General features: G+C 42.6%; 1 protein-coding gene across 2 annotated transcripts; it reads left to right on the top strand.

The window, feature by feature from the left end:
- The first annotated feature begins 1,726 nt into the window (after window positions 1-1,726).
- On the top strand, window positions 1,727-22,391 carry PTP4A2 (protein tyrosine phosphatase 4A2). Of its 2 annotated transcripts, none has more exons than XM_058856314.1 (5): window positions 1,727-1,889; window positions 9,042-9,845; window positions 16,824-16,954; window positions 19,352-19,426; window positions 21,875-22,391. In XM_058856314.1, the coding sequence occupies exons 2-5, from the start codon at window positions 9,750-9,752 to the stop codon at window positions 21,981-21,983; spliced, it is 411 nt and encodes a 136-aa protein (XP_058712297.1). In that variant the 5' UTR covers window positions 1,727-1,889; window positions 9,042-9,749; the 3' UTR covers window positions 21,984-22,391. The 2 variants fall into 2 exon arrangements, with proteins under 2 accessions (XP_058712297.1, XP_058712295.1); XM_058856312.1 differs by lacking the exon at window positions 1,727-1,889 and adding an exon at window positions 12,053-12,145 and having other exon boundaries at window positions 9,656-9,845.
- Window positions 22,392-23,240: the final 849 nt, after the last annotated feature.

Raw genomic sequence — 23,240 nt, 5'->3', positions numbered from 1 at the left:
AGGTGTGCTTGTGGCAGGTGTTGTCACACAGTGCTGAAGAAGGAAAGAAAAGAGCCCTAAGACCTGTGATTCTCGGAGTTTATGTGACTCCAGTTACGACTTTGCAGAGCCATTAAACCCAGCAAAGTGGCACTGAGAGCTTCTCCGTGTATTTTGAGGGACAAAGGTTAGCTGGTTCCTTCTTTCTCACTGGAGATCCACCCTCAATTTTGCCCCTTCATGGATGATTCTTCAGGTTTCTTTGCTGATGGGTTTGGGCAAGGGGTTGGACTTGGTGATCCTCATGGGTCCCTTCCAACTTGAGGTATTCCATTCTATAAATGCAAAAACTCTTTTATGCAGGGGTTCTGTTATTGTGTGTGGAGGCAACACTTGACTGGCACAGACACATTGCAGGCAGTGCAGCTGCTTAAATTAGAATAAAACCCAGCCCTCTATTAAAAATTCTACAGTCAGAGCATGGGAAACGGGAAGACAACAACTTTTAGAATTGGGGAAATCACACATCTCCTCCAGCCTGTGCAGGAAACAAGGGATTCTTATTTATCCACCTCTCCCTGAGCTGTGAGATGTCACCCGATGTTGGGGACACCGCGCTGCCTGCACATTGGTGACCCCAGCTGGTACCGGTGGCTCTGAGCGGGTTCTGACACAATCTCAGCAGGATTCTGAGGGGAACAGCCTCCCTTTTCCAGCTGGGATTGGAAAGCAGCTTTTACACAAGCACTGTCACACCCGGCCACGTCGCAAGGTTGTCACCTCGGGTCGCCTGAAGCCGCACAGCTGTGGGCTGTCCGGCCGGCCAGGATCCTGCTCCCAGCCACGCTCTGAGGCACGGAACGCCGTGCTCCAGCCGGGAGCGGGGAAGCGGATGACGGCTCATTGATTTACTGACATTTCACCGTGTGCTGGCGCTTCCACGGGGATCAGGGCTGGACGCACCAGCGTTTCCCCGTGTGTTTTGTTCCCAGATCCCGGTCCCGGCGCGGGCTCATGGAAGCGGAAGCCGTGGGAACCCCCGTGAGGACCGAACCACTGCCCGCAGTGGGGGGGAGCGGGCTGCGCTGGCGGGGGGGGGGGGGGATGCTGGCGTGGAAGGCTCCGTGTGCACGTGCGGCCAAAGGGCCGCTCCAAGTGCGCGGGGGCTGCGGGGGGGGCGGGACGTACCAAAGGTGACCGGGGACAGTCGGTGCCTGGTCAGGGCGAGACGCCTCCGGGCCATACCAATACCCAAACGAGGGGGGAACAAGCGGCCTGTACCATGAGATATAAAGGGGGTGTTGCTATAAAGGAGCCGGATAAAGGGATGGAAGGAGCCGTTCTCCGCTGCATGGAGAGGGGGCACCTCCCACTAGAGCGGGTTGCTCAAGGTATTATCTAACCTGGCTTTGAACAATTCCAGGCTCGAGGCATTCCACAACCTATGGCAGTGCCTCGCCATGCTCACAGGAATTTTCTCCTAACACCTAACCTGTATTGTTCCTTGTCCTATCACTACAGCTCCTGACGGGGGATCCCTCTCCGGTTTCTCTGGAGACCACTCCAGACACCGCAAGGTGCTGCGAGGTCCTCACGCCGCCCTCCATTCCCCGCTCCCCCCCCGCCTCGCCTCGAATGGACGCGCCCAGCGCGCTGCCCCGGGGCGGGGGCGCGTGTGGGCGGACCGTACCACTGTGCCGGCCGTGGGTGTGAGGGGCGGGCCGTACCACGGGGCCGCGGGCGGCGGGGGGGGGCGCGGCCTGTGCGCGAGGAGCCGTGTGGCGGCGCGCGGGCTCTCGGTGTCTCCGGCCGGACCGGGCCCAGCGCAGCCCCAGCCCCGTCACGGGCCCCGCCGCCCGCCCGCGACCCCGCCCGACCCCGCCCGGCCCCCGGCCCGCTCAATGCCCAGGGTGAGGGGGCAACCGGGGGGCTTCGGGAGAACGGAGGGGACCGCGGAAGGCTGGAGGCGCCGCCCCGGGAGCTGGGAAAGGGGGGGAATCCCTGGTGTTGCTTGGCGTGTTTGGAGGGGATTCCCCGCTCTGAGGGGGGCTCTCTGGTCCGGAGAGTCTCCTTAGGCCCTTTGTAGCTGGCTTTTGTGCTCTGGGGGACAGTTTGGGGCGGCCTTAGGGTTGCAGAAGGCTGAGGCGTTGATTTGGGGTGGGCTTGGGGGTCCAGGAGGCTCCCTCAGGGCTGAGGGGCTCGTTTGGAGGGGAATTTGAGGGTCCACGAGGCTGTGTCTGGGTCGAGGGGCTGGTTCGTGGAGTCTTTCCTGTTCTGGAAGAAACTCCCGGCTTGTGGGGTTTGTCTGGGGGACCCTTCGGGGCTGTGAGTATGAGGAGGAGGTTTGGGGGCAGCTCGTCACCTGTGGGGTCCCTCCTGTGCTTGGGGGGCTGCTTTGGGGGTCCCCTGTGCCCGTGAGGAGTCCCCAGGGGCTGCTTAGGGACTCTGGCTCTGATTTGCAGCTTTGGGGGGGTCCCTTTTACCTGCAGGGCTGGTTTGGGGGGTCCTTCCTCAGCCGTGGGATGTGGGGGCCTCAGTGCCCACCCCCAGTCTTGTGTGGGTCCCCAAAGCCCCCCTTGCACCCCGTTGTGGGGGGAAGGAAAAGCAATTCCTGTGGGATTGAAACAGCGAGGGGGACAGGGAGGCTGCAGGAGGGTTAAATGTGGGGTTTGTGCCTGGTTTTGGGGGGCATTTGGAGCAGTGTTTTGAGGGGAGTGGTGTTACAGATTCCTGTGTGGATGGGGGGGATAAGTTTGATAAAAGCTGGGTTTTTTTGGGGGGTGGGAAAGGGAAGCCTCGGTGTGGTCAGTAAAGGGTCGAAGGGTTTTTTTTTTGTGTGTGTGTGTTCAGAGGTGGCAAATGGAGGGGACAAAGCTGGGGGGTGACATTTCTCAGGCTGGAGGGGGGCAGATGGAGCAGGAAAGGAAGGGTGTCCAGGATGTGGTGGTTTTCCTGGGCTGGGAATGGGGGCAGGGCTGCGAACGCCGGGGCCGGTTTGTCTGGATAAAGGGCTACCCTGTGGGATTTGGGGCTGGAAAAGGGGGGAGCCGATGAATTCTGGGACAAGCAATGCCTCAGGAAAAGTCCTGGCGTGGCCCAGGGTGTTGCGAGTGACCTGCGGGAAGGTCTGAGTCAGGGAGGGGCGGATTTCTTGGGAATGTCGGCTCGGGGCGTGCTTTGGGTTGAGAAGCAGCTGAGCTTTGGGATTTTGGGGCTTTGGAGCACAGGTGAGGCTGTAGGGAAGTGCTGGAAGTGGCTTCCTTCAGTCGCATGATGGTTCCTGGGTGTGATTAGTCACGATCTGCATTTTCTCCCGGGGCAGTCTGTGCTCGCTGGTTTCGGGGCGAGGAGGAGGAGGAAGAAGGCAGAAATTTGGCTTTGAAAAGCTCCTGTATAAATGGAAACTCGCCTCGAAACTCCCTGAACAAACCAGGCAGGGTCTGACTCAGAACTGCAGTTAGGATTTAAAGGAGAGGAAAAAAATAAAAAGAAAGAGAAACCCACCGGTAGCAGCAGCCAGAAAACTCTGTCTCCTTATGACTCAACACGTAGAAATACTTGGATTTAATCAACTCAGCTGGAGTTAAGGTAGGAGTGTGGATGTACAGCCAGGAATGTGGGTCTTAGGGTCTAGCTGTGATTTTTTTTTTTAAACACCTCATAAAACCTCAGGGAATGATTCCAGGCTGAATTCCCCACAGAGATCCATCCTCCTCTTCCACACTGCAATGCTCAAACCTTTCCCTGTGTCAGGGCAGAGCCCAGGGTGCTTCCCTGGCTTCTGCCTGGACTTTGCCCCTCTCTGGAATTGTGGATCTGTTACCTGGGAGGCAGAGCTGTGTGATTCATGGAAAGGCACGCTCCAGGAGGGTGAGCCACAGCTGGGAAAGGAGCTCTGGAGGTGCAGGACAAGCAGGGAACTTCCTACAAGAGAGCCAGGACAACAGGGAATGGCTTTGCACTGACAGGGAGTGGGTTCAGAGGTTGGGGGAAGAATTCCCTGCCAGGGTGATGAGGGGTTGAGGTTTCCCAGAGAAGCTGTGGCTGCTCCATCCCTGGAAGTGCCCAAGGCCAGGCTGGAGCAACCTGGGATTGTGGGAGGTCTCCCTGCCCCTGGATGAGCTTTAATGTCCCTTCCCACCTGAACCATCCTGGGATTCCCGATGATCTTTGTAGGCTGTGTATTTTGGGAGGGGAAAACACGTTTTCAGTGAGGTTCCTGCACTGGCACAGAGCAGCTCGGTGCTGTTGGTGCCTCTGGATTACTTTGACAGCTGGAGATTTAGAACAGCTCTGTGTAAACATTGGAAATCAGCCCCGATGCCTTGGAGCTTGCTCTTTTTTGGGGCAGGTGAGCCGAGAGCTGGAGCAGCCTGGCACGTCTTAAATAAGGATTATAAAACCCCTTTGGAGTGGCTGTGAGCCGGGTATCATCTCACGGCTCGTTTTGCTGATTGTGCAGGGCTAAACGAGTCTGAAATCTTTCTCAGCTCTCAGACCTCTCCGGCTTGGCTCCACTCGGGTCACTGTTACTTGTAGCTTTTTGTTGCCCCTTGTTTCTCTCCGTGCCCTGCTAAAAAGTTCAGCTCTTTGCTCTCACGCTGAAAACCGAGCTGTGCCCCGGAGAATGGGCTGTGGCTGGGAACAATTGGGACTTTGTGGCCGGGCAGTGACATTTATCAGTCAGCCCCAGGCTCAGCTGTCAGCCTGCCTTTAACTCCTCGGCTCCAAACTGAGGCGTTTACCCAGCCGAGGTGGATGGAAACTCAAATTAGGGAGATGAGCGAGGTGCAAGTGACTCAACGCTGCAGCTTCTGTGTTTTCTGTGTGATTTTTGAAGTTGCTTTTAAGTCCTGCTTGATTCGTTAATGGGGTTTGGGTGTTGGGTTTGATATTTGGGCTGGAAGTGTGAGAATATTTAGGCTGAGCTGTTGATCAGGCAGGGCCTTGTTTTCAAAGCCCAGCTTAGACAACTCAGTGTTCTGATTTTCAGGAAAGACTTATTGATGTCACAAACTTCTGAAAGTAATTTTTGATTTCACTTGAATACAATTCCATGGCTTAAACAGGATTGTAGCTCAATTTTAATTTTTTTTAAATTTTTTTTTTCTTAGCAGGGCCTTTTGCTTCTGACTTCAAACACTTTTACCAACTTCAACTTCAAAACACTTTTAGCAACTTTCAACTTTTTGGGCATGGAATGCAAATATCATTCAAACACGTCTTCTAAAAACTTAAGTGATGGGTGGGGAAGGTGTTTTTTTAAAAATAATCCCAGTGTCAGAACAGGGAAGAACATAAAGCACCTTCCTGGCAGAATGATGGCAGTGTCCAGCTGCTTCCCGGTGTTTCCAGGGTGATTTTCCCATCCATTCCAGCCCAACTTTGTGAGCTTTTCCTCAGGCCTGGCCTCCCCACGAGCAGGTGACAATTGTCACCATTTCCTGACGTGTCACTTGCCACTTCTTTCATGCAGAGAGAGTTTTTGTTGCTGCTCCTCGGGCAGATCCATATCTGCCTGCCGAGGCTTTGGTGCGAGAGGAAGCGAGTGAGTCACCCCCAGAGCCTGTCAGCGAACTGGGAGGGACTGGGAGGGAACTGGGAGGGAACTGGGAAGGAGCTGCAGGCGCCCGCGGGGGTGGACAGGGTGGAACAGTGACATTTTTGGACCTCACCCCTCTCCGGGCACGTGTCAGTCTGAGCAAGCTTCCTTCAGAGAGGGTTTCCAAGGAGTTCATCCAAAACCGTTTCGTTCCAGGGTTTTTCTCCGTGATCTAGGAGAGGATATTTTAGAAAAGATCTTTTTTAGGTTCTGGCTGATTTGTGGTTTAAGTTTGAGGGCTCGTTTTGGAGGTCTCTCACTTCTTTCGCTTGGAAAATGTTGCAGACTAAACATTTTGGCAGGGTAGGGATAGAGAGGGGTCACTCAGTGGGGAATTTTTAGGAAGGGGAAGTAAAACCTGGCATGGTTTTACTTCCAGAGTGGCAGGAAAAGCCAAAATCCTGATGGCAGCATGAAAATTTGCTGGGATCCACTTGTGGTGCTGACTTCACGTGTGGAAATGTGGAGATTTTATGGAAGAGGAAAATCCAGCAGCTCATGAGTTCAACATGGATTCTCCCTTAGAGGAAGAAAATGATTTGGGATTGCTCGAGGCCTTCCCAAGGATCCTTTTCAGTCTGAGTAACAAATTAGCAGGGAGTGCTGTGCATCCTGTGCCCTGGGGCATTGGAAAGGGGATCCCGGTGACCTTTCCAGGGGGATCCGTGTTTTGCAATCCCTGGAAGCTGCAGCTGTTCCGAGCTGTTCTCACTCCCTCTCTCTCTCCATGGAGCTCAGTTTTGGAGGAGCTGGTGGAACTGGGAACTCCTCACGGTGTCATTCCTTGTTTTTCCTTTACCCTGGGCTCAGTCCAGAGCTGCTGGCTCTGCTGGAATCTCCGATTCAGGAGCTGGTGCCACAGCAGCCCCTGGAACTGGAGATTGAGGGGGTGCTGGATTTCATTCCCAGCCATCTCCAGGCCCTGTCAAGCCAGGAATTCATTTCCCTGATCCCTCCTGATTTCTTTCTGCTGCTTAATGACTGCCCTTTCCATAGGTTTGCAGCTTATTTTTGACCATTTGAGAAGAAATTAACCTCTCAAATTTGCTTCAGATCAGGCTGTGAGTGAGGAGAGGCCGATTCTGGTGGCATCCATGTGTGTGTTCAGCTGAAACTTCCCCAAATCCCTCCCACCTGCACAGATAACATCTGGATTGACTGGGTAACATCTGGATCGATCACCATTCCCTGACAACACCACCAGGAGCTGCCTCCCAGGCACACCCTTGCAGCTCCAGGAATGTTTATTCCCAGCTGTTTGTCCTGCTGGGTCTCTGCTTTTCCTCCCTGGATGCTTCTGCTCCCTTTTGCAGCCCAGCCTTTTCGTTTTTTGGTTCCTTTCCATGCCTTATCTCACTTTCTGACTAGAAAATCTGAAGCTTAATTGGCTGAAAAACGATTCCTTGTTTCCTGCTGCCCACAGACCTGGTTACAATTTATTCTCACCGGTTCTCCTGGGGTTTTGAAGTGCAAATTTACTTGGTAACACGGGGAGAGCGAATTTTTAAAATATTCACTTGGAAAAATCAGAATTTGTCGACAAGAAGTTTTAATTTTCTTAATTAAAAGCCTGATTTTTCTTTTTCAACTTGATATCTCTCAGTAACCCAAACTTTTAAAATTAACCTTGTGTGCTACATCAACTCCTTATCCTGCTGGAAATAACTTTTTTCAGGCTTAAATACAGCGCTTTACATTTTTAATCACTCCTGAGCTAGGAGCTAATTAAATGCTTCAGGAATATTCCTTTGGGAAGGGGAGCTGGTGTCATTCCTATTTTTCAGAGGAGCTGGTTTTTGCCACTCTCAGGACACGTGGAAATGAAATATTCCACTTCTTAATCACTTGGTAAATTGTTTGTACAAGTGCCTTTTAAAATAATTGGGGTGAAATTCCCTCTTTGATTTGAAGAGTATCCAAAATGTCCCTGATTTGATACAACTTCCAGGGCAAAAATAGCTCTGGATGAGGCTCTTCCAACCAAAATCTGCTGCTGGGAAGAAAATCTAGGAATGGAGATTTTTCCTTTTTCCTCATTTTACCGTTAAATTATTTATAAAAACATTTTTTATTATCCTTAATTAAGTTCTAATTGGGCTTTCACCTCTTAATTTTCTATGATCTGTGAGAGAGTGAATTGATAAATGTAAGGACTTGAGTCTGAAGTGTTTAGAGGGGACTCTTCCATCCTGTGGTTAAAATATTCCAGGATTCATGATGGAAATTTGTATTTCAGTCACTCAGAGCAGAAGCTGCGTCAAGGTCGGGGGAGGTGATTGAAAACAGCTTTTCCCTTGCCTCTGGCAAGCTAATTAATATCATTTTTGGCACTGAAAGCTGTACTTTAAGGGAGTAATTGCTGTTCTTTGGGTGATTTTTGACTCGATGGCAGTGAAAAAGGTAATTTTGTGGTGCTTAATTTGCCTATTTGAAAGCGAGGGTCTCATTAAACACCGGGCACTCCACGAGTTTGGGATGGGAGCTCCATGGGAGTGTGTTTTTCCCTAATAATTATCCTCACTCGAGTGTGCCACCTTGACCTTTCCACTCCAGCTGCAGGTTTGTGACTTCTGCCTTCAGGCTGGGATTTTACCCATCTGATTTCAACCTTTTTTTTTTTTCCCCCCTTAAAAAAAAAGAAACATCAGCAGTGATTTCTTGGCTTGGTTATTTTTAAAAGCTCTGAAAAAAAACGTGTTGATAATTTAAATATTTCAGTCCTGATTCGAGGTAGTTTGGGATAACTCCCATTTTCATGCTCCTAAATTTCATGGCTTCGTTCCATTCTTTATTGCTGAAATGTTGTATTTTGAATTTTGGCTCTTCAAACTGAAAGCTGTGGCTTCCTTTAAAGCCCAGGCCTGTAAATAGAGATAAGGCTGTGAGTAACACGAAATTATTATGGTTATAACTGGAATAATTGAGAATAACTAAAAGTTATTGCTGCTAAATGACCATTTGGCCATCACTTTGATAGATTTCTGGGGGATATTTGGAGTTGGGTGAAATTTATCTGCTAGCAAGAGCTCAAATACATGAAAAATTGATTATATTATATTATTTTATTTATTATACTCTTACTTCTGCTCCTGCTGCTGGTTTTGTTCAGAAAATAGAGCCACAGCAGTGCTATTTTTTATATATTTGGGATTAATCCAAGCAGGTGGGGCTGTGCCCATGACATTTCCAAGTGTGTGCTTGGCTTTGTGCTGTTTTCTGCTATTCCAGGACACCTCTCTGGGGAAGGGAACACAGAATTCCTTGTTCTTGGTGGCTCCGTGAGCAGGAATTACCCCAAATCCAGAGCGAAAATTCACCATATTTGTGATTAGGGCTATCAGAACTTTGATTTATTTGGTGTTTTTTTTCATTGTTTGTCTTAAATTGAGTTTCTCTGTGGGAGGTCAGCGATGGGAGCAGCATCCATCAACGCTTTTCCCGCTGTTTTTCCCTGTTCCAGGTGTTCTGTTGGAGGATACTTGGCACATTTATGGCGATTCTGAGCGTCAGGGCAGACTTCTGCCAGGCCCAGCACAGCACCCTGGCTGCCAAGTGAGCTCAGGGGGCTCCCCACGTGTGTGTGCGTGCCACAATTCCCCTTTTTGGCCTTCAAGACTCCAGGAACGTGGCTCAGATTTATGGGATATCTCCTGCCCCCTTGGAAACAGATTCCTGTCACTGACTCTGGCAGAACTCAGCACCAGGAAAAGCAAGTGGAGACAAAGCCCTGCCCTTACTCCTCACCAGTGCCTCGATGTAGAACAGGCTGCCTAGCCTCACCTGCAGTGGGAATTTTGGGAGTCTGAAGGATAACACCCCGCCAGAAATTGAGGATTCTGAAGCAAACCTGCTTTTTCGAGGAGCAAAACCCGTGAGGAACAAACCCATCAAAGCAAGCTCTGATCAATCCCAGGCATATTAGTGGTCTTTTTGATGTTTTCTGCTGTGAAGTGTTTCCAAGGTCATTGATTTTTATTTTTTTTTCCCCCCTTTTTATTTTGATTTTTCTTTCTTTTTTTTTTTTCCTTTTTTTTTTCCTTTTTTTTTCCTTTTTTTTTTTTCCTTTTTTTTTTCCTTTTTTTTTCCCTTTTTTTTTTTCCTTTTTTTTTTCCTTTTTTTTTTTTTCTTTTTTTTTTCTTTGTCCCCCTCACACATTTTCTTGGCCATTATGAACCGTCCAGCCCCTGTGGAAATTACTTATGAGAATCTACGTTTCCTGATCACTCACAACCCAACCAATGCAACCCTCAGCAAGTTCATCGAGGTAAGGAGTTAAAAAAAAAAATTCCCAAATTCCTCAAAATTCCTGTCCAGGAATTTGCTGACCAGTCCTTCCTCACCTCTGGTGCTCTTTGCTTGTTACCTGAAATTTAAAGTTTTTTTTTTTGTCTTTATTTTTCACATTCTTTTCACAGTATGAGAATCCCTGCTGGCTTTTTTTTCTGAACTCCTGCATTTCTTGGCTTGGATGAGCTTCAATTTCAGGATACAAACACCCCTCCCACCCCTTGCCATCAAGGGACAAGAATAATGGGTCCAAAAAAATTCCCTAATTCCTCAAAATTCCTGCCCAGGAATTTGTTGACCAGTCCTTCCTCACCTCTTTGCCTGTTACCTGAAATTTCAGGGTTTGTTTTGTCTTTATTGTTCACCTTCTCCTCACAGTATGAGAATTCACTGGTGGTTTTTTTTCCTGAATTCCTGCATTTCTTGGCATGGACAAGCTTCAATTTTTGGGATACAAACACACCCTGCCCCTTGTCATCAAGGCATCCTTGGAGAAGATAATAGGTTCAAACAGAAAAATGGGAAATTTAGGTTAAAAATACAGGCAATTCCTCCCTGTGAGGGCTGGGATGGAATTCCCAGAGAAGCTGTGGCTGCCTCTGGATCCCTGGAAGTGTCCAAGGCCAGGTTGGTGTCCTTAACCAGAGGAGTGGGCTTTGAGTTCCCTTCCCACCCAAACCATTCCATGGTTCTGGTGTCCTTTGGAATATTTTGTGACTCTAAATGTTCTTTTTTCATTAAGTAACACACTGTTTTTAATAAATCAACCATTGCTCAGCTGCTGCTTTTCAAGAGGCAGTTAAGAATTGCAACTGAGCTTTCTCCTCCCTCAGAAAATGAAATACAAGACTCAAAGTGAAGTTTTAAGTCTACAGGATGAGTTATCTCACTCCTGTGTCCATCCCAGAGCTGTCAGGGATTTCAGGTGCCAGAACTGATCCATGAAAAGTGGCGTCTGCTGGGCCACCTTGTGTCTGACACAGCAACATCTTAAATGCAGCAAAATTCAATTTTCTGGGCGAGTGGCAGATGGGCTCAGCAGAGGAGCAGCAGCAGCACAGTGGATTTCACATCTTTGTGCCCTTCTGGCTTCTCTCAAGAGGGTTTTTATCTGCTGTGTGCAGCTTTTTGTCATTCCAGAGGGATCCTGTCACCTCACACTGGTGTCTGAGTGTCCCCTGGCATGGATCTGCTCAGATATCACTGCTCCATTTTCCCTCACAGCCACATCCTTCTGTTTTTATTTCCCCCCTCCCCAGTTATTGAGAATTTTCTCCCTTTCTCAGGACTCTCTCTGCAATAGATATTCCTGCTGACTGTGAGGTGCAATTCAGCCCCAAACAGCAGAGGAAATGCTGGTTTCTATTTTTTTTTATGTATTTGGGATTAATCCAAGCAGGTGGGGCTGTGCCCATGACATTTCCAAGTGTGTGCTTGGCTTTGTGCTGTTTTCTGTTATTCCAGGACACCTCTCTGGGGAAGGGAACACAGAATTCCCTGTTCTTGGTGGCTCCATGAGCAGGAATTACCCCAAATCCAGAGCGAAAATTCACCATATTTATGATTAGGGCTATCAGGACTTTGATTTATTTGGTGTTTTTTTCATTGTTTGTCTTAAATTGAGTTTCTCTGTGGGAGGTCAGAGAGGAGCAGCATCCATCAACGCTTTTCCCGCTGTTTTTCCCTGTTCCAGGTGTTCTGTTGGAGGACACTTGGCACATTTATGGCGATTCTGAGCGTCAGGGCAGAGCTCAGAGTGAACTGGAGCAGCTTTTGTTTGATCCACTGATTCTTTATCTGGCACTGAGTGCTACTTATAGTGCATTACCAGGAAGCTGGAGCACGATGGGGTGTGTGTTCTGTTCCTCCCTGCCTCCAAATGTCAACACTGGCTGAAGCAAACAGTCCCAGGCTTCTATTTAAAGAGGAGAAGAAGCTGCATGGAGGATATAAGCAGCTATTTTAACTTTACTCCTATAATTGCAATTTTTAATTTTTTTTCCTCCTCAGAGACGTTTCTCATTTGTCCTGTTGCTTGTAACTTTTCCTCACGAATTTTATCCCTTGCTCCTTCCTCAGGCAGTCACCTCAGTGCCCTGAAACTGTGGAAAATGTTGAGTTTTATAGCTGATAAAAAGAGATTTGTCATTCATCAGTGCTCAGGTGTTTTCCTTTCTCTTCAAGGAGCTGAAGAAGTACGGGGTGACCACCTTGGTGCGAGTTTGTGATGCCACTTATGATCAAGCTCCAATCGAGAAAGAGGGAATCCAAGTTCTAGTGAGTTGCCTTTAAAACTGGCTAAAAATGTGAAATTTTTGTGTCTAGAAGTTGTGGGGATCTCTTCATACTTGGGGCTTGTCCAGCTTGGCCAAAAGTCAATTTAGCACCAGGTAAAGGTGGGTTTGAGAAACTAATTTTTTGAATTTTTTTTTGGTGTGGTTTTGGATTTGTTGAGATATTTTGTTTGCTTTTTTGTGATTATTTTGGTGATATCTGGTGCTCAGCTCTGTGGTTGAAGCCTGGTTTGGTCCCTGTCTCTGGCCCACAGCGTTTTTTGGCTTTGCTGTTGGTTTTCTCAGGATGTGGATAAAATTCCCTTTCCTTGTTCTGACAGAAAGTGCCACTTTTGAGCCTGCAGGTGACACATTGCCACGAATTTCTGTGCAATGGCTGTGGCAGGAGAGGATCCTGGAATCCTGGAATGTTTTGGGTTGGAAGGGACCTTAAAGCTCCTCCATGCCATGGACAGGGACACTTCCACTCTCCCAGATTGCTCCAACCTGGCCTTGGACACTCCTGGGGCAGCCACAGCTTCTCTGGGAAATCCATCCCAACCCTTCCCCACCCTCAGAGGGAAGAATTCCTCCCAAAATCCCATCCAGCCCTGCCCTCCTGACCTCTGAGAGGAGCTTCCCAGTTGAGCAGGTGGAATTCCTGCCCTGCTTACTCACAGCTGCCATTGTGCAATGGTGTCTGACTGTTTCAGGGAGGTTTTTTTAAGAGGTGTGTGCTCACCCCGAGCTTCCAGGCAGTGTTTTTCCAGGCAATACTTGGGAATTATTAGAATGTGCCTGATACAATCAGTTTATTTTGCTGGAATGAGTAACACCCCAGTGTTGTGAGGGCAGAAATTACACCTCAGCCTTCCTGCAGCTCTCCTGATTTTTGTGGCTCAGCTGTTGGAAAACTCCTGCAGTTTTCCATGAGGAGAAAAAAAAATTTTATCCTGGCATATCAGTGAAAATTCCATGTCCAGGTCACTCAGGTTTCTTGGCTTCCAGCCCTGCAGAGCTTTTATTCCAGTTCCAGGCAGCCACGTGGGCCTCAGTGTTGTTGGAAAAGTCCCTCCTTGCAGGGCTGCCCTCTGGAATTGTGTTTTTCCTCCTTCCAGAGCTGGGATTTGGACACACCTCTCCCTGGGACACTTCCAGAGGCTGGAAGGATTAAATTTGTGCTGTGGAATCCCTCTGAGCCCTGAGTTAAGCTGGGGCTTGGGAGAGAATTCCTGTACCAGAGGGGAGATTCTTCCCAGGGCAGATTCCCAGCTGGGATGGAATTCCCACCTTTTCCAGGCCCTGGGGCAGCTGCAGGAGCTGGGCAGTGCTCTGGAGCCCGTGTTTCTAAAATAATTCAGCCTTTTGGTTCTCTGGAAGCTTTAAAACCTCAATTTTGAACCGAAAGCTGCTCTTTGAGGAAGCTTTGCTAAAAAAAAACCTGGAAATGGGGTTTCCTGCAGCTCTGCCTTGGTGTGGAACCTCTCACTTTGAGCAGAATTTCCTGTTGGAGATTTGTCCTCAGCCTGAAAAGCCTCAGGACACTGCTCCAGGAGGGGGATAAATCCAGCTCTTCTTCCCTGTGAATTCCTGTTTTTTTTTTCCAGGCAGAGTCCTGTTGCTGCTCTGAAACGGGATTGAGTTACCCCTGGCTGAGAAAATAACACCTCACTATTTAAAGCTAATATTTGCCTGTAAAAAAAAAATAACATTTGAGATTAAAAACACAGCCTGGGGGGAGATCAGTGCCTCTTTTAGCAATATGTAATGTCTATTTTAGCACTGCTGAGGTCAAAAATGTGGTGAAACCCCTGAAAATGGGATTGTTTTGGCAAACCTGGCCATGGGTAGAGCATGGCAGCTCCAGAGCTTTTTTTTTCTTTTTCCAGAGTGAGAAAATAAGGAATGAGCTGTTCCCTAGGTGCTGGAATATTATTCCCTGCACGTGTTTGTCAGCAGGGATGGGATTCAGGAGCTGGAGATGAATTTCATTCCAGTTCAGGGCTCGGAACACAAATGTGACGTCAGGAAAACCAGGAGGGGTTTTATTCCTGAGAGGATTTTTTGCACTTTTCGGCAGCCTGAGGAGCTGTGGTGGCTTTGTTCATCTTCAGGATCCAAGGGATATTTTCTTGTTCTCCTTCTCTCACTCCTTGATTTATTGGATCAGATTTTTTTACCCTCTGTGCCCCCCAAGAGCGTGGAGAATGCCACAGGCATTGCTGTGGGATTTCAGGGTGGAAGTGGAAGCTGTGGGCTCACCCTGCACAGATCCAGGCAGCTTTGGGAGTTCCTAATTTCAGTATTTTTGGAGGAAAAGTTCTTTATCACCTCAAAGTTCTGTCACTTCTTCACCACCTGCCTGTTGTCATTCCAAAAAAAGGGAAAAGAGGATAAATCCCTTTCCTTTCCTGCCTCTCCCCCTTTGTACAATCCTGGTTATTTATCACAGTTTTCATTGTGCAGAATTTGCTTTTGTGTCCTGTCCAACAGGAATCCAGACGTGGCAGAATTCAGAATAAGGGAAAAAAAATCCTTGAAAACTTTGCTGCCTTTCCAGAATTAATCTTGTTCCTGTGTTCTGTCAGTGCTGGGATGCTCTGGGATCAGCTGAGATTGATTCAGGCCAGCCCAGGAGTTGTATGAATATGAAGGCAAAGCTTTCATTTCAATTAAACACAGAAATCCTCTTTTAAAAGCAACATCCTGCAGTTTGTACCTCTCTTCCTGGGACAGGGGGTGCCACAGACCTAAAATAACCCAATGGGATTGAGTGGAAAATCCCATAAAAACCTTTTATTACAAAGAACAAATTTTGATTCGTGATCCTGTGGCCTTTTCCTTCGCTGTGCTGTCCCAGATATTTTTCATTTTCCAAGCACTTTTACAAAGGACTTCTCTGCACTCTTCAGGCTGGGTGAATTAATCCCATATAAAATTATTTCAGTGTTTCTGAGGTTTTGTTGGTCTCAGGCTCAGCTCCCACCTTGCAGCACATTTCTGAGCTGTGTTTGCTCTTCAGGAAGTGTTGAAATGCATCTCAAAATGAGAACTCTGGTGGTTTTCAGCTGTTCCTGTGTGCTGCTTTGGGGGTTTCAGAGGATATTACTTCACCAGAACCTGTTCTTAAAGTGCTCCAGGAAAGGCCTTTTTGTGCCTGATGAGGGGAGAGGGCTCTTTTTAAAGCAATTTCTTTCCATTTTCAGGGTTTGTGGAATAATGCAGGACTCTGCCGTGAGTTTTGCTGCTAAAATACATCACAATCATCTAAAGAAAATTGCTAAATAACTCTACAAAATACTATTTTTTTTCCCCTTTACATCCTTTTTCTGGCACTCCTCACATCCAAGAAAATTATAAATTGTGAGATGTTGTGCTTGGGCCTGAAAGGAAAGACGTGGAGCACAAATTCCAGGAGAGCTGTGTGTCCTCAGGAAAAATGAAATATGGGAAGCTGCTTCCTTGGCATTTTTGATTATTGATATTAAATGTGGCCTGGATTTAAGGGTGATGCCCCTTCAACAGCAAAATATGTGACTTTTTGCCATTATTTGAGCACCTTTCTGCTGGTTTTTGTTTTTATTTTCAAATTAGAAACACCCAGGTGATTGGTAACTCCCTGAATTCCTGGCTATTATAATAATATATTATAATATATTTATTACCAATAAATATATATATATTTATTACCTATATATATATATATAACCTATATATATATTTACTACCAATAAATATATTTATTTATTTATATTTATTACCTATATATAAATAAATAAATATATTTATTTATTTATATTTATTACCTATATATATAAATATATATATAATATCTAAATCTATTATATATTATAATAAAAAGCAATAAGGATAGTAATAATAGGAATTCAGGGAGTTACCAATCACCTGGGTGTTTCTAATTTGAAAATAAAAACAAAAACCAGCAGAAAGGTGCTCAAATAATGGCAAAAAGTCACATATTTTGCTGTTGAAGGGGCATCACCATTAAATTGATTTATATTATATTATATTATATTATATTATATTATATTATATTATATTATATTATATTATATTATATTATATTATATTATATTATATTATATTATATTATATTATATTATATTATATTATATTTATATTATATTTATATTATATTTATATTAAGGATAGTAATTATAAGTATATATATACTATATATAATATCAAATAATAATATCAATATATTATAATTGTATTGTAATAATAGGAAGAGCTGCTCCACTGGAATTTGGAATTTTTGGGAGCAGCTTCATCTCCCCAGAGCCTGAATCACAAATAGGATTTTAAAAGGATGCCACAGCCACCTGCAGAACTCTGCGGAGTTCTTCTCTCTCCTGTGTTTATTTGAAAATGCCTATTGATTTTCACATCTTTTTTTAATAAAATGGGATTTCAAGGGCAGGGATTTTTCTAAAAAACCCTTTATTGCAGAGGAGTTCACATGGGGCTTCACTGCAAAGTGCAATTAAATGGTTGTTAAACATTTAATGTTGCATTATATCGACCTGCAAACTCCTGTGCCACCAGAGAAAGAACAAAAAAACCCAGAACTGTGTTTATTATGCTTTTTTTTTTTTTTTTTTTGAAACTAAATCTGGCTGCTGGAGTTTGTGGATTTGATGGAATTTTTTCCCTCTCAGGACTGGCCGTTTGATGATGGAGCACCACCCCCCAGTCAGATCGTGGAGGACTGGCTGAACCTTTTGAAAACCAAATTTCGGGAGGAGCCTGGATGCTGCGTGGCTGTTCACTGTGTGGCAGGGTTGGGGAGGTCAGTGCCCTGCTCCCCTGCCTCTAAACTGGATTGAAATTTCATTTTATTTCAACAAACCCCAGTTTCTCTCTTTTCTCCCAAATCATTTAAACCAACAACCTCAAATTTGTGTCATGAAAGCAGCAGGGTGCTTAAAATAAGCACAATATAAGCAATAAATATAAAATAAATAAGAAAATAAATAAAATAATAAATATATAATATATATTTATATATATAAATAAAATAATAAAAATAAAATATAACACATATATAACAATAAAATAAAAATAATTAAAATAAAATAATAAAAGTAATAAAAATAAAATATAACATCAATATATAACAATAAAAAGAAAAATAAATAAAATAAAATGTTTAAAATAAAATATAACAATAAAATATAAAATAAAAAATAAAATAAAATAAAAAATAAAATAAAATAAAAAATATAAAATATAGAATTAAAAAAAATAAAAAATAAAATTAAAAATATAATAAAAAATAAAAATATAATATAAAATAAAAAATAAAAAATAAATAAATAAAATAAAAAATAAAATAAAAAATAAAATAAAAAATAAAAAATAAAAATAAAATAAAATATAAAATAAAACATAAAAAATAAAATATAACAATATAAGCAGTGCAGCTTAAAAATATTGAGTAATTTCATAATTGATCAAAAACCTTGGAGAAATGGCTCAGGACACTTGAGTCAGTCATGAATTCATTAATTTAAAAGTATTGTGAATTCATTAATTTAAAAGTGCTGTGAAATCACTAATTTAAAGGTGTTGTCAATTGATCAATTAAAAAACATTATGAATTCATTAATTTAAAAATATTTTTTGTGCTAAAACAATAAACCCTTCTGTGCTACTTCACACAAATATAATACATTTTTATAGTAGTTTTTTAAATAAATTTCCTTTTGTTTTCCACTGATTAAACTATCTGTGAAAATGAAAAAAAAAGGCCATTTAGGAGCACTGCTTTAATTACTTTTCTTCCTCTCAAGTGGCTCCAGTTTGGAGAAGTCAGCCTGGAGGTTCTTCCTCACAAATTCCAGCTTTGGGGAAAAACCTTCCCAGATAAAAAAAATGCTGCAATTCCCAAATGGAATCCCTGGATGTTGGGATTATCTCGTGGGCTTGGAAAAAAAAAATAAATGGAATTTAGGTGTTAATGTTGTTCCAGTTGCCATGGGATGTTAATATTTAAGGAAAACAAAGATTAAAGAGTGTGGATGCATCAATTGTTAAATTTCCACCTCTGGAAGAAGAGAGAGGAGGAAATGAGGAGCCAGAGGGAGAAATGGCCAATATTTCCTGGCACAGGAGCCATTTACATTTGTTTTTCCATTTGGGCTCTATTTTTATCCAAGGAACATCTTCAGGACTTCCCCACGTGTGGCTTGGGTGGTTCTCTAGAAAAGAAATTATTCTATATTGGAAAAAAAAAATATAGAATTATTGTATATTTTTCTTTTAGAATAAATATTCTATATTATTTTATTCTATATTTTATTCCATATTATCCCAGTGACCTTTGGAGTTTCAAATTCACTCTTGGGGGGTCAATAATTGTATTTATGCAGGTGCAGGGTGATGGTGGGAGTTATTCCTCCTGAATTTTCTTATTTTATCCACAGGGATTGTCCAATTCCTGGCACCTCTTTAATCCTTCTTTACACCCTTAGAGATGCCTGTTGCACTGTGGGCTGGAGAAAAATGAATGTATTCTGGGATTCCTGCTTGTTAAAACCCCATTTTTTTACCCTTAACTCACTTCCAAAATGAAGATCCCAAAGCAGAAAAATTCTGCTTATCCCTGTTCCTTTACAGATTTACTTAAAGAAAAATATATAAATATTTTTAAATTTAGATATAAATTTATATAAAAATTATATAAAAATATTTTTAATTTAGATATAAATTTATATATAAATTTAGATATAAATATTTTTAATTTAGATATAAATTTATATATAAATTTAGATATAAATATTTTTAATTTAGATATAAATTTATATATAAATTTAGATATAAATATTTTTATATTTATAAATATAAATAAAGCCATAGCTCTGTGTCTGCACAGCTCAATCCACACTCAAAAGCATTCAAGAGATGTTAAAAACCAGAAAATTGGGTTAAAGTGAGATAAAAAAAACCCATAAAAATCCAGAATTATTATCACACCCCAACCACTAAAGAGCTGCTATTGATTTTTATTTCCTTTGGAAGCAAAATCCCTCACAAAAAAGTCATTTTACATCGGGCAAAACACCTTTCTGTAGGCAAAGAAAAAAACCCTTCAAGCTGCTTGTTTGGCAGAGGAATTTAATGAATTTTGAAGGATTCAATTTATTATTTCTGTGGATCTTCCTTAAATATTGATTTTTTCCTGCAGGGCTCCTGTTCTGGTTGCACTCGCTCTCATTGAATGTGGAATGAAGTATGAGGATGCAGTTCAGTTTATAAGGCAGTAAGTAAAAATTAACTTATTTTTTAACTTTTTAACTTTAATTCCCGTGGTTTTTGACTGGCCTGAGCCTGTTAAGGAAGAGATTTGGGGTTTTTCTAAGAGCTTTATCCTAAAATAAATAATATCTCATTAAAATCTGGGTTTAAATGTGAAGAAAAGGCTCAAAAATTCTGATTTTTGTGAGGTGAAGAGGTCAGGGCCAGGACTGTAATTATGGCTTATTATTAATAAGGATTAACAGGTGATCTCTCTTTAAATCTGGGTATAAAATGAGAAGAAAAAGCTCAAATATTTTGAATTTTGTGAGGTAAAAGTGTCAAGGATGGAGCTGTAAAAGTTGCTGCTAACTAATGAGGATTAACAGGTGATCACTCCTAAAAAATTTGGCGTTATATGTTAAGAAAAACCTCAAATATTCTGATTTTTGTGAGGTAAAAGTGTCAAGGATGGGGCTTTAAAAACTGCACTAATTAATAAGGATTAATAAGTGATTTCTCTATTCAAAATTGGGTTTAAATGTAAAGAAAAACCTCAAATATTTTGATTTTTGTGAGGTAAAAGTGTCAAGGATGGGGCTTTAAAAACTGTGCTAATTAATGAGGATTAACAGGTGATCTCTCTCCTTAAAAATCTGGCTTTAAATGTAAAGCAAAACCTCAAATATTTTGATTTTTGTGAGGTAAAAATGTCTAGGATGGGGCTGTAAAAATTGCTGTTAATTAATAAGGATTAATAAGTGATTTCTCTATTGAAAATCTGGCTTTAAATGTAAAGCAAAGCCTCAAATATTCTGATTTTTGTGAGGTAAAAGTTGCTGCTAACTAATGAGGATTAACAGGTGATCACTCCTAAAAAATTTGGGGTTATATGTTAAGAAAAACCTCAAATATTCTGATTTTTGTGAGGTAAAAGTGTCAAGGATGGGGCTTTAAAAACTGCACTAATTAATAAGGATTAATAAGTGATTTCTCTATTCAAAATTGGGTTTAAATGTAAAGCAAAGCCTCAAATATTTTGATTTTTGTGAGGTAAAAATGTCAAGGATGGGGCTTTAAAAACTGCGCTAACTAATGAGGATTAACAGGTGATCACTCCTAAAACATCTGGGGTTATGTGTTAAGAAAAGCCTCAAATATTTTGATTTTTGTGAGGCAAAAATGTCTAGGCCGGGACTATAAAAATTGCTGTTAATTAATGAGGATTAATAAGTGATTTCTCTATAGAAAATCTGGCTTTAAATGTAAAGCAAAGCCTTAAATATTTTGATTTTTGTGAGGTAAAAGTTGCTGCTAACTAATGAGGACTAACAGGTGATCACTCCTAAAAAATCTGGGGTTATGTGTTAAGAAAAACCTCAAATATTTTGATTTTTGTGAGGTAAAAATGTCTAGGATGGGGCTGTAAAAATTGTGCTAATTAATGAGGATTAACAGGTGATCTCTCTCCTTAAAAATCTGGCTTTAAATGTAAAGCAAAGCCTCAAGTATTTTGATTTTTGTGAGGTAAAAGTGTCAAGGATGGGGCTTTAAAAACTGCACTAATTAATAAGGATTAATAAGTGATTTCTCTATTCAAAATTGGGTTTAAATGTAAAGCAAAGCCTCAAAAATTTTGATTTTTGTGAGGTAAAAGTGTCAAGGATGGGGCTTTAAAAACTGCACTAATTAATGAGGATTAACAGGTGATCTCTCTCCTTAAAAATCTGGCTTTAAATGTAAAGCAAAACCTCAAATATTTTGATTTTTGTGAGGTAAAAATGTCTAGGATGGGGCTTTAAAAACTGCACTAATTTATGAGGATTAATAAGTGATTTCTCTATTGAAAATCTGGCTTTAAATGTAAAGCAAAGCCTCAAATATTTTGATTTTTGTGAGGTAAAAGTGTCAAGGACAGGACTATAAAAATTACTTTAAATTAATAAAAATGACTTTAAATTAATAAAAATTAAATCCTGCTGAGGCTGAGGAGCTCAGCACTCCCAAGGGAATTTTGGGGAGTAAAATCTCAGGAATAATAAATCCAGTGACAACTCCCCTGGAAAATGAAGCTCAGCAGGTGAGATTTGTGTGGAGGGAGCTTTGCCACGAAGCAATTCCAGCTTTTTGTAGCTTCCCAGGGTTTCCAGTTATCCTTGGATTGCTGGAAAAAACCAGATTTTCCTGCCTTTTTTTGAAATTCCTATTTGTTTTATTTTTGTGGGCCCCTTTTATCTCTTTGTCTTTTGGTCACCTTGATATCTCCCACTCCACAAAATAAAAAAAAACCCCAATATTTGATTGGAATATTTCCCTGAAATATTTTGCTTTATCCTCCCGTGGGGGCACGAATTCCCACCAAAATTCTGCTTTTTAGCGCTTAAAAACTCATTAAAACACCAATTAATCTGCCTGAAACGAGGAAAAAGCTGCTTTTGCCATTGATATCCACCTTCCTTGTGTCTTTTTTTAGGAAAAGGAGGGGAGCTTTCAATTCCAAACAGCTGCTTTATCTGGAGAAATACCGGCCCAAGATGCGATTACGCTTCAAAGATGCCAACGGTCACTGCTGTGTTCAATAAATAAACACACACCAAACAAAAAAATGATCTCAAAAGGAAGGCAGAAGTGAGCAGGGGGCTCTTCTATGGACTTTTGGCACCTGGAAATGTGAATCTGGAATGGAAAAAAAAGAAAAAAAAGAAAAAAAAAAGTCATCAAATTAGTGGTGGAGTCAGCGTTCCTCAACCTCTGTCCTTAAAAAAAAAATATTAAATAAAAGGGTGATGATGATTGAGAGAGATAAAAAAAACCCCAAAATGAAAAAATATATAATAATAATAATAATAATAAAACCCAATTAAGAGAAACATTTCAGTGAAGGATTGTTTTCTCCTTAAAGCTGCAAGGAGAAAAGCAGTTTCTGAAACCTTCTGTATTTTTAACTTTTTAAAAAAAGAAATAAAGTCAACTTTATGTCTAAGGAAAAAGCAGCAGAGCATTGCCTTGTGCAGAAAGGATTTTCTGGAGGTGAGGGAAGCACCCCCAGCCAGGGATGTGAATTCCTTTTTTAAATCTTTAAAACAAAAAGGGAATTTTTAACCTGGAGGAGCTGGCTGGGAACATCCCTAAACCCCTTTTTGGGCACATCCCAGGGATTGGGGGACGTTTTCCATGGAATTCTGACTCCTGGCGGGGCTTGGACAGGAACCTCACTGCTGGAACCCTCTGGTGAATCTGTTTTTGGGAGTGTGAGTGATTCTCTGTGTGTGTCAGTCTGATTTTTCCCAAAGAGTTTGGCTGAAATGTTCATTTTAGACAGAAAATCCATCCTGGCACACAAGACTGATACTCCAAAGTGTCCTGAGTGAGCAAGGGGTGATTCAGACAAGGATTTAAAATTAATTTCTCTGTCACAAAGCTGGAAAAGGCTTCATTTTTAATTTTTATTTTTTAATTTTTATTTTTATTTCTTATTTCTTTTCTGCTGTCCCCATTCCCTGCCTTGCTGAGCACAAGAAATCAGGATTTTGGGGGAGGGCCTCACTTGGTATGAGAGGGAATTTTCTCTGCTAAACCTCTGATTGCCTTCTTCTTTTTTATTTGGCTTTTTGGGATGGAGAATCTTTAATCCCACCCCAAAATCCAGGCACCCTTCATCAGCAAACCCAAAAAACTTGGATTTTCTGGGGCTGCCAGTGAAGAAATCAGATTTTTTAGGAGCAATTTTGGCCAGGCTGCTTCTACCAAACACTTTTGCAGTGCCCTGCCAGAGGGGTGACGTTGTTCACCTTCTCCTGGATATTTTTCCATGATGTCCATTATTTTTTCCACATTAT

The sequence above is a fragment of the Poecile atricapillus genome, chromosome 24 (assembly GCF_030490865.1).
Source record: "Poecile atricapillus isolate bPoeAtr1 chromosome 24, bPoeAtr1.hap1, whole genome shotgun sequence".
Taxonomy (NCBI): domain Eukaryota; kingdom Metazoa; phylum Chordata; class Aves; order Passeriformes; family Paridae; genus Poecile; species Poecile atricapillus.
This window is presented reverse-complemented; position numbering and strand designations above follow the sequence as displayed.

Excerpts from the sequence above, each read along its gene's own strand:
- PTP4A2 (XM_058856312.1), top strand. The coding sequence starts at position 9,750 with ATGAACCGTCCAGCCCCTGTGGAAATTACTTATGAGAATCTACGTTTC. Across the intron at positions 9,846-12,052 it reads CCCTCAGCAAGTTCATCGAG|GAGCTGAAGAAGTACGGGGT; the intron begins GTAAGGAGTTAA and ends TTTCTCTTCAAG. Across the intron at positions 12,146-16,823 it reads AAGAGGGAATCCAAGTTCTA|GACTGGCCGTTTGATGATGG; the intron begins GTGAGTTGCCTT and ends TTTCCCTCTCAG.